Here is a 13,993-nt window from a genome sequence, read left to right on the forward strand (position 1 = left end):
CAGCCACTGTGGCAGACTCATCCACCAGCCACTGTGGCAGACACATCCACCAGCCACTGTGGCAGACACATCCACCAGCCACTGTGGCAGACACATCCACCAGCCACTGTGGCAACACATCCACCAGACACTGTGGCAGACAGAAATACATCCACCAGACACTGTGGCAGACAGAAATACATCCACCAGACACTCAGATTTTTTCCCATAATTACACACAAAAAAACATGAGCTTTGTTTTTCTAAAAAAAAAAAAAAATAATAATTACAAGTAAGAAGTAAATAGAGTATATTTCGTAATTTCATTTTTGTAATCTACTTAATTTAATCAATGTATGTTCAAATCATTTTAGATACAATAGTAAAAACAGTTATACAACTGTACATAAATAAATCAACAAAAAGTGCCCTGCAACAAAAACACAGAATTTTACACCATGCGCTTTACATGAAGTACACGATGTGCTCTTAAATAGAAACGTAGAGGCACACAAATCTAGAACAATGAAAGTATGAATGTTTTAACGATAACAAAATGACTAAAAGTTCACGAATAAAAGATTAGGAGTTATCCATGCTCAAATCCCACACAATCATTAAGTGAGACAAATATTCAAGATGCCCCTTTAAAAGAAAGGGGCGGGCCGTTACCGTGGCAACTTGGAATCTCAGACTGTGATGACTTCCTAGCAGCGGACCGCTGCAGCTAACTCAAACTAACATTTAGAAAAACAAAACAACGTAACGAGCAAAGAAACACGAGGACAAAGTCATTTCTGTAGTAGTACTTTGACAATTCCATCAACTTCTACAATGTGGCCTTCAAAAAAAGAATAAAATCATAAATCAACAACAAAAAGTTCTGAAATGCTCTGTGCCAACATGGCTGTTCAAATACACCTTCCTGTCCAACAATGACCAAATCTACCCATATTTAGGGAGTGTCAGGTGTTACATTTCCAACCCTGTTCCCAGTCCCATCTAGCTTACCTTCTGGTATTCCCTGATGGCCTTGAACCCAGGAGACTTCATATGGTGACCCCAGCAGCCAAGCCAATCATGACTTCCTGCAACAACAATGAACTTAATTAACGTTTTGTTATTTTTATGAACAGATATGAACAGACATACAAGACGTCTTTAAAATGTCAAATAGGCAAAAAACGGAGGGACTTCAAACCCCTTAAGGAACTCACTCTTGGTGACTTTAAAGTGCGACCTGGCGATGGTGTGTTTGACTATGTTGGGAGTCACAGTGCTCATCTTCCATTTGAGCAGCTTCCTCTGTTCTGGTGGCAGGGGCTCCACTGAAACAACACATTACAGCTACAGGACTACGGATGGAAGCACATTCCCTACAGGCCCTGGTAGAACCAAGTGCACTATGAAGAGAGAAGGGTGTCATTTGGATTCAAAATTATATACAATGGAGCTTTCGATGGGGCTAGAGAACGCAGTCTCACCACTTGGGGGGATATGAGGCAGCAGTCTCTCTACTGGGGGGGATAGGACTAGGGGCAGCAGTCTCTACTGGGGGGATAGGACTAGAGGCAGCAGTCCCTCTACTAGGGGGATAGGACTAGGGGCAGCAGTCTCTACTGGGGGGATAGGACTAGAGGCAGCAGTCTCTACTGGGGGGATAGGACTAGGGGCAGCAGTCTCTACTGGGGGGATAGGACTAGGGGCAGAAGTCTCTACTGGGGGGATAGGACTAGAGGCAGCAGTCTCTACTGGGGGGGATAGGACTAGGGGCAGCAGTCTCTCTACTGGGGGGATAGGACTAGAGGCAGCAGTCTCTCTACTGGGGGGATAGGACTAGAGGCAGCAGTCTCTACTGGGGGATAGGACTAGAGGCAGCAGTCTCTACTGGGGGATAGGACTAGAGGCAGCAGTCTCTACTGGGGGATAGGACTAGAGGCAGCAGTCTCTCTACTGAGGGGGATAGGACTAGAGGCAGCAGTCTCTACTGGGGGATAGGACTAGGGGCAGCAGTCTCTACTGAGGGGGATAGGACTAGGGGCAGCAGTCTCTACTGAGGGGGATAGGACTAGGGGCAGCAGTCTCTACTGAGGGGGATAGGACTAGAGGCAGCAGTCTCTACTGGGGGGATAGGACTAGAGGCAGCAGTCTCTACTGGGGGGATAGGACTAGAGGCAGCAGTCTCTACTGGGGGGATAGGACTAGAGGCAGCAGTCTCTACTGGGGGGATAGGACTAGGGGCAGCAGTCTCTACTGGGGGATAGGACTAGGGGCAGCAGTCTCTACTGGGGGGATAGGACTAGGGGCAGCAGTCTCTACTGGGGGGATAGGACTAGGGGCAGCAGTCTCTACTGGGGGGATATGAGGCAGCAGACTGGGGGGGATAGGAGGCAGCAGTCTCTACTGGGGGGATAGGAGGCAGCAGTCTCTACTGGGGGGATAGGACTAGGGGCAGCAGTCTCTACTGGGGGATAGGACTAGGGGCAGCAGTCTCTACTGGGGGATAGGACTAGAGGCAGCAGTCTCTACTGGGGGATAGGACTAGGGGCAGCAGTCTCTACTGGGGGGGGATATGAGGCAGCAGTCTCTACTGGGGGGATAGGAGGCAGCAGTCTCTACTGGGGGATAGGACTAGGGGCAGCAGTCTCTACTGGGGGATATGAGGCAGCAGTCTCTACTGGGGGGATAGGACTAGGGGCAGCAGTCTCTACTGGGGGATATGAGGCAGCAGTCTCTACTGGGGGATAGGACTAGAGGCAGCAGTCTCTACTGGGGGGATAGGACTAGAGGCAGCAGTCTCTACTGGGGGGATAGGACTAGAGGCAGCAGTCTCCACTGGGGGATAGGACTAGAGGCAGCAGTCTCTACTGAGGGGGATAGGACTAGAGGCAGCAGTCTCTACTGAGGGGATAGGACTAGAGGCAGCAGTCTCTACTGGGGGGATAGGACTAGGGGCAGCAGTCTCTACTGAGGGGGATAGGACTAGAGGCAGCAGTCTCTACTGAGGGGGATAGGACTAGAGGCAGCAGTCTCTACTGAGGGGGATAGGACTAGAGGCAGCAGTCTCTACTGGGGGATAGGACTAGAGGCAGCAGTCTCTACTAGGGGATAGGACTAGGGGCAGCAGTCTCTACTGGGGGGATAGGACTAGGGGCAGCAGTCTCTCTACTGGGGGGATAGGACTAGAGGCAGCAGTCTCTCTACTGGGGGGATAGGACTAGGGGCAGCAGTCTCTCTACTGGGGGATAGGACTAGAGGCAGCAGTCTCTACTGGGGGATAGGACTAGGGAAGCAGTCTCTTTACTGGGGGGAATAGGACTAGAGGCAGCAGTCTCTACTGGGGGATAGGACTAGAGGCAGCAGTCTCTACTGGGGGGGATGGGACTAGAGGCAGCAGTCTCTACTGGGGGGATAGGACTAGAGGCAGCAGTCTCTACTGGGGGATAGGACTAGGGGCAGCAGTCTCTACTAGGGGGATAGGACTAGGGCAGCAGTCTCTACTGGGGGATAGGACTAGGGGCAGCAGTCTCTACTGGGGGGATAGGAGGCAGCAGTCTCTCTACTGGGGGGATATGTGGCAGCAGTCTCTCTACTGGGGGGATAGGACTAGGGGCAGCAGTCTCTACTGGGGGGATAGGAGGCAGCAGTCTCTACTGAGGGGGATAGGACTAGGGGCAGCAGTCTCTACTGGGGGATAGGAGGCAGCAGTCTCTACTGGGGGATAGGACTAGGGCAGCAGTCTCTACTGGGGGGATAGGACTAGAGGCAGCAGTCTCTACTGGGGGGATAGGACTAGAGGCAGCAGTCTCTACTGGGGGATAGGACTAGGTGCAGCAGTCTCTACTGGGTGGGATAGGACTAGAGGCAGCAGTCTCTACTGGGTGGGATAGGACTAGAGGCAGCTGTCTCTACTGAGGGGGATAGGACTAGGGGCAGCAGTCTCTACTGGGGGGATAGGAGGCAGCAGTCTCTCTACTGGGGGATATGTGGCAGCAGTCTCTCTACTGGGGGATAGGACTAGGGGCAGCAGTCTCTACTGGGGGGATAGGAGGCAGCAGTCTCTACTGGGGGGATAAGACTAGGGGCAGCAGTCTCTACTGGGGGATATGAGGCAGCAGTCTCTCTACTGGGGGATATGAGGCAGCAGTCTCTGAGGGGGATAGGACTAGGGGCAGCAGTCTCTACTGGGGGGGATAGGACTAGAGGCAGCAGTCTCTACTGGGGGGATAGGACTAGAGGCAGCAGTCTCTACTGGGGGGGGATAGGACTAGGGGCAGCAGTCTCTACTGGGGGGATAGGACTAGGGGCAGCAGTCTCTACTGGGGGGATAGGACTAGGGGCAGCAGTCTCTACTGGGGGATAGGACTAGAGGCAGCAGTCTCTACTGAGGGGATAGGACTAGAGGCAGCAGTCTCTACTGAGGGGATAGGACTAGAGGCAGCAGTCTCTACTGGGGGATAGGACTAGAGGCAGCAGTCTCTACTGGGGGATAGGACTAGAGGCAGCAGTCTCTACTGGGGGATAGGACTAGAGGCAGCAGTCTCTACTGGGGGATAGGACTAGAGGCAGCAGTCTCTACTGGGGGATAGGACTAGAGGCAGCAGTCTCTACTGGGGGGATAGGACTAGGGGCAGCAGTCTCTACTAGGGGGATAGGACTAGGGGCAGCAGTCTCTACTGGGGGATAGGACTAGGGGCAGCAGTCTCTCTACTGGGGGGATAGGACTAGGGGAAGCAGTCTCTTTACTGGGGGAATAGGACTAGAGGCAGCAGTCTCTACTGAGGGGATAGGCCTAGAGGCAGCAGTCTCTGCTGGGGGATAGGACTAGGGGCAGCAGTCTCTCTACTGGGGGATAGGACTAGGGGAAGCAGTCTCTTTACTGGGGGAATAGGACTAGAGGCAGCAGTCTCTACTGAGGGGATAGGCCTAGAGGCAGCAGTCTCTGCTGGGGGATAGGACTAGGTGCAGCAGTCTCTACTGGGGGGATAGGAGGCAGCAGTCTCTCTACTGGGGGGATATGTGGCAGCAGTCTCTCTACTGGGGGATAGGACTAGGGGCAGCAGTCTCTACTGGGGGGGATAGGAGGCAGCAGTCTCTACTGAGGGGATAGGACTAGGGGCAGCAGTCTCTCTACTGGGGGATAGGAGGCAGCAGTCTCTACTGAGGGGGATAGGACTAGGGGCAGCAGTCTCTCTACTGGGGGATAGGAGGCAGCAGTCTCTACTGGGGGGATAGGACTAGAGGCAGCAGTCTCTACTGGGGGGATAGGACTAGAGGCAGCAGTCTCTACTGGGGGATAGGACTAGGTGCAGCAGTCTCTACTGGGGGGATAGGACTAGGTGCAGCAGTCTCTACTGGGGGGGATAGGACTAGGTGCAGCAGTCTCTACTGAGGGGATAGGACTAGGGGCAGCAGTCTCTCTACTGGGGGGATAGGACTATGGGAAGCAGTCTCTTTACTGGGGGATAGGACTAGGGGAAGCAGTCTCTTTACTGGGGGAATAGGACTAGAGGCAGCAGTCTCTACTGAGGGGGATAGGCCTAGAGGCAGCAGTCTCTGCTGGGGGATAGGACTAGGTGCAGCAGTCTCTCTACTGGGGGGATAGGAGGCAGCAGTCTCTCTACTGGGGGATATGTGGCAGCAGTTTCTCTACTGGGGGATAGGACTAGGGGAGCAGTCTCTACTGGGGGGATAGGAGGCAGCAGTCTCTACTGGGGGATATGAGGCAGCAGTCTCTCTACTGGGGGATATGAGGCAGCAGTCTCTCTACTGGGGGATATGAGGCAGCAGTCTCTCTACTGGGGGATATGAGGCAGCAGTCTCTACTGGGGGATAGGACTAGAGGCAGCAGTCTCTACTGGGGGATAGGACTAGGGGCAGCAGTCTCTACTGGGGGGATAGGACTAGAGGCAGCAGTCTCTACTGGGGGATAGGACTAGAGGCAGCAGTCTCTACTGGGGGATAGGACTAGAGGCAGCAGTCTCTACTGGGGGGGATAGGACTAGAGGCAGCAGTCTCTACTGGGGGGGGATAGGACTAGGGGCAGCAGTCTCTACTGGGGGGATAGGACTAGGGGCAGCAGTCTCTACTGGGGGATAGGACTAGGGGCAGCAGTCTCTACTGGGGGATAGGACTAGAGGCAGCAGTCTCTACTGAGGGGATAGGACTAGAGGCAGCAGTCTCTACTGAGGGGGATAGGACTAGAGGCAGCAGTCTCTACTGGGGGGATAGGACTAGAGGCAGCAGTCTCTACTGGGGGATAGGACTAGAGGCAGCAGTCTCTACTGAGGGGATAGGACTAGAGGCAGCAGTCTCTACTGAGGGGGATAGGACTAGAGGCAGCAGTCTCTACTGGGGGATAGGACTAGGGGCAGAAGTCTCTACTGGGGGATAGGACTAGAGGCAGCAGTCTCTACTGAGGGGGATAGGACTAGAGGCAGCAGTATCTACTGAGGGGGATAGGACTAGAGGCAGCAGTCTCTAATGGGGGCGATAGGACTAGAGGCAGCAGTCTCTACTGGGGGATAGGACTAGAGGCAGCAGTCTCTACTGGGGGATAAGACTAGAGGCAGCAGTCTCTACTGGGGGGATAGGACTAGGGGCAGCAGTCTCTACTAGGGGGATAGGACTAGGGGCAGCAGTCTCTCTACTGGGGGGATAGGACTAGAGGCAGCAGTCTCTCTACTGGGGGATAGGACTAGGGAAGCAGTCTCTTTACTGGGGGAATAGGACTAGAGGCAGCAGTCTCTACTGAGGGGGATAGGCCTAGAGGCAGCAGTCTCTGCTGGGGGGATAGGACTAGGTGCAGCAGTCTCTCTACTGGGGGGATAGGAGGCAGCAGTCTCTCTACTGGGGGGATATGTGGCAGCAGTCTCTCTACTGGGGGGATAGGACTAGGGGCAGCAGTCTCTACTGGGGGGGATAGGAGGCAGCAGTCTCTACTGAGGGGGATAGGACTAGGGGCAGCAGTCTCTCTACTGGGGGATAGGAGGCAGCAGTCTCTACTGAGGGGGATAGGACTAGGGGCAGCAGTCTCTACTGGGGGGGATAGGACTAGAGGCAGCAGTCTCTCTACTGGGGGATAGGACTAGGGGAAGCAGTCTCTTTACTGGGGGGAATAGGACTAGAGGCAGCAGTCTCTACTGAGGGGATAGGCCTAGAGGCAGCAGTCTCTGCTGGGGGATAGGACTAGGTGCAGCAGTCTCTCTACTGGGGGGATAGGAGGCAGCAGTCTCTCTACTGGGGGGATATGTGGCAGCAGTCTCTCTACTGGGGGATAGGACTAGGGGCAGCAGTCTCTACTGGGGGGGGATAGGAGGCAGCAGTCTCTACTGAGGGGGATAGGACTAGGGGCAGCAGTCTCTCTACTGGGGGGATAGGAGGCAGCAGTCTCTACTGAGGGGGATAGGACTAGGGGCAGCAGTCTCTACTGGGGGGATAGGACTAGAGGCAGCAGACTCTACTGGGGGATAGGACTAGAGGCAGCAGTCTCTACTGGGGGAATAGGACTAGAGGCAGCAGTCTCTACTGGGGGGATAGGACTAGAGGCAGCAGTCTCTACTGGGGGATAGGACTAGAGGCAGCTGTCTCTACTGAGGGGGATAGGACTAGGGGCAGCAGTCTCTCTACTGGGGGGATAGGACTAGGGGAAGCAGTCTCTTTACTGGGGGATAGGACTAGGGGAAGCAGTCTCTTTACTGGGGGAATAGGACTAGAGGCAGCAGTCTCTACTGAGGGGATAGGCCTAGAGGCAGCAGTCTCTGCTGGGGGATAGGACTAGGTGCAGCAGTCTCTCTACTGGGGGGATAGGAGGCAGCAGTCTCTCTACTGGGGGATATGTGGCAGCAGTCTCTCTACTGGGGGATAGGACTAGGGGCAGCAGTCTCTACTGGGGGGATAGGAGGCAGCAGTCTCTACTGAGGGGGATAGGACTAGGGGCAGCAGTCTCTCTACTGGGGGGATAGGAGGCAGCAGTCTCTACTGAGGGGGATAGGACTAGGGGCAGCAGTCTCTCTACTGGGGGGATAGGAGGCAGCAGTCTCTACTGAGGGGGATAGGACTAGGGGCAGCAGTCTCTACTGGGGGATAGGACTAGGGGCAGCAGTCTCTCTACTGGGGGGATAGGACTAGAGGCAGCAGTCTCTCTACTGGGGGATAGGACTAAGGGAAGCAGTTACTGGGGGAATAGGACTAGAGGCAGCAGTCTCTACTGAGGGGGATAGGCCTAGAGGCAGCAGTCTCTGCTGGGGGATAGGACTAGGTGCAGCAGTCTCTCTACTGGGGGGGGATAGGAGGCAGCAGTCTCTCTACTGGGGGGATATGTGGCAGCAGTCTCTACTGGGGGATAGGACTAGGGGCAGCAGTCTCTACTGGGGGATAGGACTAGGGGCAGCAGTCTCTACTGGGGGGATAGGAGGCAGCAGTCTCTACTGAGGGGGATAGGACTAGGGGCAGCAGTCTCTACTGGGGGATAGGAGGCAGCAGTCTCTACTGGGGGGATAGGACTAGGGGCAGCAGTCTCTACTGGGGGATAGGAGGCAGCAGTCTCTACTGAGGGGGATAGGACTAGGGGCAGCAGTCTCTCTACTGGGGGATAGGAGGCAGCAGTCTCTACTGGGGGGATAGGACTAGAGGCAGCAGTCTCTACTGGGGGGATAGGACTAGAGGCAGCAGTCTCTACTGGGGGGATAGGACTAGAGGCAGCAGTCTCTACTGGGGGGATAGGACTAGAGGCAGCAGTCTCTACTGGGGGGATAGGACTAGGGGCAGCAGTCTCTACTGGGGGATAGGACTAGAGGCAGCAGTCTCTACTGGGGGATAGGACTAGAGGCAGCAGTCTCTACTGGGGGGATAGGACTAGGGGCAGCAGTCTCTACTGGGGGGATAGGACTAGGGGCAGCAGTCTCTACTGGGGGGATAGGACTAGGGGCAGCAGTCTCTACTGGGGGATAGGACTAGGGGCAGCAGTCTCTACTGGGGGGGATAGGACTAGGGGCAGCAGTCTCTACTGGGGGATAGGACTAGAGGCAGCAGTCTCTACTGGGGGGATAGGACTAGAGGCAGCAGTCTCTACTGGGGGGATAGGACTAGAGGCAGCAGTCTCTACTGGGGGGATAGGACTAGGGCAGCAGTCTCTACTGGGGGATAGGACTAGAGGCAGCAGTCTCTACTGGGGGATAGGACTAGAGGCAGCAGTCTCTACTGGGGGGATAGGACTAGAGGCAGCAGTCTCTACTGGGGGGATAGGACTAGAGGCAGCAGTCTCTACTGGGGGGATAGGACTAGAGGCAGCAGTCTCTACTGAGGGGGATAGGACTAGAGGCAGCAGTCTCTACTGGGGGGGATAGGACTAGGGGGAGTCTCTACTGGGGGGGGATAGGACTAGAGGCAGCAGTCTCTACTGGGGGGATAGGGGGCAGCAGTCTCTACTGGGGGATAGGACTAGAGGCAGCAGTCTCTACTGGGGGGATAGGACTAGAGGCAGCAGTCTCTACTGGGGGGATAGGACTAGAGGCAGCAGTCTCTACTGGGGGGATAGGACTAGGGGCAGCAGTCTCTACTGGGGGGATAGGACTAGAGGCAGCAGTCTCTACTGGGGGGATAGGACTAGGGGCAGCAGTCTCTACTGGGGGGATAGGACTAGGGGCAGCAGTCTCTACTGGGGGGATAGGACTAGAGGCAGCAGTCTCTACTGGGGGGATAGGACTAGGGCAGCAGTCTCTACTGGGGGGATACTGAGGGGGGATAGGACTAGAGGCAGCAGTCTCTCTACTGGGGGGATAGGACTAGGGCAGCAGTCTCTCTACTGGGGGATAGGACTAGGGGCAGCAGTCTCTCTACTGGGGGGATAGGAGGCAGCAGTCTCTACTGGGGGGATAGGACTAGGGCAGCAGTCTCTACTGGGGGATAGGAGGCAGCAGTCTCTACTGGGGGGATAGGACTAGGGGCAGCAGTCTCTACTGGGGGATAGGACTAGAGGCAGCAGTCTCTACTGAGGGGGATAGGACTAGGGCAGCAGATACTGGGGGGATAGGACTAGAGGCAGCAGTCTCTACTGGGGGATAGGACTAGGGCAGCAGTCTCTACTGGGGGGATAGGACTAGAGGCAGCAGTCTCTACTGGGGGGATAGGACTGGGGGAGGCAGCAGTCTCTACTGGGGGATAGGACTAGGGCAGCAGTCTCTCTACTGGGGGGATAGGACTAGAGGCAGCAGTCTCTACTGGGGGGATAGGACTAGAGGCAGCAGTCTCTACTGGGGGATAGGATAGGGCAGCAGTCTCTACTGGGGGGATAGGACTAGGAGGCAGCAGTCTCTACTGGGGGATAGGACTAGGGCAGCAGTCTCTACTGGGGGGATAGGACTAGGCAGCAGTCTCTACTGGGGGATAGGACTAGGGGCAGCAGTCTCTCTACTGGGGGATAGGAGGCAGCAGTCTCTACTGAGGGGGATAGGACTAGGGGCAGCAGTCTCTACTGGGGGGACTAGGGGCAGCAGTCTCTACTGGGGGATAGGACTAGGGCAGCAGTCTCTACTGGGGGATAGGACTAGGGCAGCAGTCTCTACTGGGGGGATAGGACTAGAGGCAGCAGTCTCTACTGGGGGATAGGACTAGAGGCAGCAGTCTCTCTGGGGGGATAGGACTAGGGGCAGCAGTCTCTACTGGGGGATAGGACTAGAGGCAGCAGTCTCTACTGGGGGATAGGACTAGGGGCAGCTCTCTACTGGGGGATAGGACTAGAGGCAGCAGTCTCTACTGGGGGGATAGGACTACTGGGGGAGGCAGCAGTCTCTACTGGGGGGATAGGACTAGAGGCAGCAGTCTCTACTGGGGGATAGGACTAGGGCAGCAGTCTCTCTACTGGGGGATAGGACTAGAGGCAGCAGTCTCTACTGGGGGATAGGACTAGGGCAGCAGTCTCTACTGGGGGATAGGACTAGGGGCAGCAGTCTCTACTGGGGGATAGGACTAGAGGCAGCAGTCTCTACTGGGGGATAGGACTAGGGGCAGCAGTCTCTACTGGGGGGATAGGAGGCAGCAGTCTCTACTGGGGGGATAGTGGAGGCAGCAGTCTCTACTGGGGGGATAGGACTAGGGCAGCAGTCTCTACTGGGGGATAGGAGGCAGCAGTCTCTACTGGGGGGATAGGACTAGGGGCAGCAGTCTCTACTGGGGGGATAGGGAGGCAGCAGTCTCTACTGGGGGGATAGGACTAGGGCAGCAGTCTCTCTACTGGGGGGATAGGACTAGAGGCAGCAGTCTCTACTGGGGGATAGGACTAGAGGCAGCAGTCTCTACTGGGGGATAGGACTAGGGCAGCAGTCTCTACTGGGGGGATAGGACTAGAGGCAGCAGTCTCTACTGGGGGATAGGACTAGGAGGCAGCAGTCTCTACTGGGGGATAGGACTAGGGGCAGCAGTCTCTACTGGGGGGGGACTAGGAGGGCAGTCTCTACTGGGGGGATAGGACTAGAGGCAGCAGTCTCTCTACTGGGGGGATAGGACTAGAGGCAGCAGTCTCTACTGGGGGATAGGACTAGAGGCAGCAGTCTCTACTGGGGGATAGGACTAGGAGGCAGCAGTCTCTACTGGGGGGATAGGACTAGGGCAGCAGTCTCTCTACTGGGGGGATAGGACTAGAGGCAGCAGTCTCTACTGGGGGGATAGGACTAGGGGCAGCAGTCTCTACTGGGGGATAGGACTAGGGGCAGCAGTCTCTACTGGGGGGATAGGACAGGCAGCAGTCTCTACTGGGGGGATAGGACTAGGGGCAGCAGTCTCTACTGGGGGGATAGGACTAGAGGCAGCAGTCTCTACTGGGGGGATAGGACTAGAGGCAGCAGTCTCTACTGGGGGGATAGGACTAGGGCAGCAGTCTCTACTGGGGGGGGATAGGAGGCAGCAGTCTCTCTACTGGGGGGATATGTGGCAGCAGTCTCTCTACTGGGGGGGATAGGACTAGGGGCAGCAGTCTCTACTGGGGGGGATAGGAGGCAGCAGTCTCTACTGAGGGGGATAGGACTAGGGGCAGCAGTCTCTCTACTGGGGGGATAGGAGGCAGCAGTCTCTACTGAGGGGATAGGACTAGGGGCAGCAGTCTCTCTACTGGGGGGGGATAGGAGGCAGCAGTCTCTACTGAGGGGGATAGGACTAGGGCAGCAGTCTCTACTGGGGGGATAGGACTAGAGGCAGCAGTCTCTACTGGGGGATAGGACTAGGGCAGCAGTCTCTACTGGGGGGATAGGACTAGAGGCAGCAGTCTCTCTACTGGGGGATAGGACTAGAGGCAGCAGTCTCTCTACTGGGGGGATAGGACTAGGGGCAGCAGTCTCTACTGGGGGGATAGGACTAGAGGCAGCAGTCTCTACTGGGGGGGATAGGACTACTGGGGGGGGGATAGGACAGGGGCAGCAGTCTCTACTGGGGGATAGGGGGCAGCATACTGGGGGATAGGACTAGGGAGGCAGCAGTCTCTACTGGGGGGATAGGACTAGAGGCAGCAGTCTCTACTGGGGGGATAGGAGGCAGCAGTCTCTACTGGGGGAGGGGGAGCAGGACTGGGGGATAGGAGGCAGCAGTCTCTACTGGGGGGGGGGATAGGACTAGAGGCAGCAGTCTCTACTGGGGGATAGGACTAGAGGCAGCAGTCTCTACTGGGGGATAGGACTAGGGCAGCAGTCTCTACTGGGGGGATAGGACTAGAGGCAGCAGTCTCTACTGGGGGATAGGACTAGAGGCAGCAGTCTCTACTGGGGGGATAGGACTAGGGCAGCAGTCTCTCTACTGGGGGATAGGACTAGGGGCAGCAGTCTCTCTACTGGGGGGATAGGACTAGAGGCAGCAGTCTCTACTGGGGGATAGGACTAGAGGCAGCAGTCTCTACTGGGGGATAGGACTAGAGGCAGCAGTCTCTACTGGGGGATAGGACTAGGGGCAGCAGTCTCTACTGGGGGGATAGGACTAGAGGCAGCAGTCTCTACTGAGGGGGATAGGACTAGAGGCAGCAGTCTCTACTGGGGGGATAGGACTAGAGGCAGCAGTCTCTACTGGGGGATAGGACTAGGGGCAGCAGTCTCTACTGAGGGGGATAGGACTAGAGGCAGCAGTCTCTACTGGGGGGATAGGACTAGAGGCAGCAGTCTCTACTGGGGGGATAGGACTAGGGCAGCAGTCTCTACTGGGGGATAGGACTAGAGGCAGCAGTCTCTACTGGGGGGATAGGACTAGAGGCAGCAGTCTCTACTGGGGGATAGGACTAGAGGCAGCAGTCTCTACTGGGGGGATAGGACTAGAGGCAGCAGTCTCTACTGGGGGATAGGACTAGAGGCAGCAGTCTCTACTGGGGGGGATAGGACTAGGGGCAGCAGTCTCTACTGGGGGATAGGACTAGAGGCAGCAGTCTCTACTGGGGGATAGGACTAGGGCAGCAGTCTCTACTGGGGGGATAGGACTAGGGGCAGCAGTCTCTACTGGGGGGATAGGACTAGAGGCAGCAGTCTCTACTGGGGGATAGGACTAGGGCAGCAGTCTCTACTGGGGGGAATAGGACTAGAGGCAGCAGTCTCTACTGGGGGATAGGACTAGAGGCAGCAGTCTCTACTGGGGGGATAGGACTAGGGCAGCAGTCTCTCTACTGGGGGGATAGGAGGCAGCAGTCTCTCTACTGGGGGGATATGTGGCAGCAGTCTCTACTGGGGGGATAGGACTAGGGGCAGCAGTCTCTACTGGGGGGATAGGAGGCAGCAGTCTCTACTGGGGGGGATAGGACTAGGGGCAGCAGTCTCTACTGGGGGATAGGGAGGCAGCAGTCTCTACTGGGGGATAGGACTAGGGGCAGCAGTCTCTACTGGGGGATAGGGAGGCAGCAGTCTCTACTGGGGGGATAGGACTAGGGGCAGCAGTCTCTACTGGGGGATAGGACTAGAGGCAGCAGTCTCTACTGGGGGGATAGGACTAGAGGCAGCAGTCTCTACTGGGGGGATAGGACTAGGGCAGCAGTCTCTACTGGGGGGAT

The 13,993-nt window shown here is 56.3% G+C and overlaps 1 protein-coding gene across 3 annotated transcripts in view; it reads right to left on the reverse strand.

Annotated features, from left to right (window-relative positions):
* Positions 1–13,993, reverse strand: part of ttll4 (tubulin tyrosine ligase-like family, member 4) — a 64,164-nt gene that overhangs the window by 33,040 nt on the left and 17,131 nt on the right. For all 3 annotated transcript variants that reach the window (XM_046363957.1, XM_046363958.1, XM_046363956.1), the window contains exons 5-6: positions 1,197–1,307; positions 991–1,067 (exon numbers count right to left, since the gene is read on the reverse strand). In XM_046363957.1, the coding sequence (XP_046219913.1) occupies positions 991–1,067; positions 1,197–1,307 (188 nt within the window). The remainder of the gene's footprint in view (positions 1–990; positions 1,068–1,196; positions 1,308–13,993) is intronic.

The sequence above is a fragment of the Oncorhynchus gorbuscha genome, linkage group LG09 (assembly GCF_021184085.1).
Source record: "Oncorhynchus gorbuscha isolate QuinsamMale2020 ecotype Even-year linkage group LG09, OgorEven_v1.0, whole genome shotgun sequence".
Taxonomy (NCBI): domain Eukaryota; kingdom Metazoa; phylum Chordata; class Actinopteri; order Salmoniformes; family Salmonidae; genus Oncorhynchus; species Oncorhynchus gorbuscha.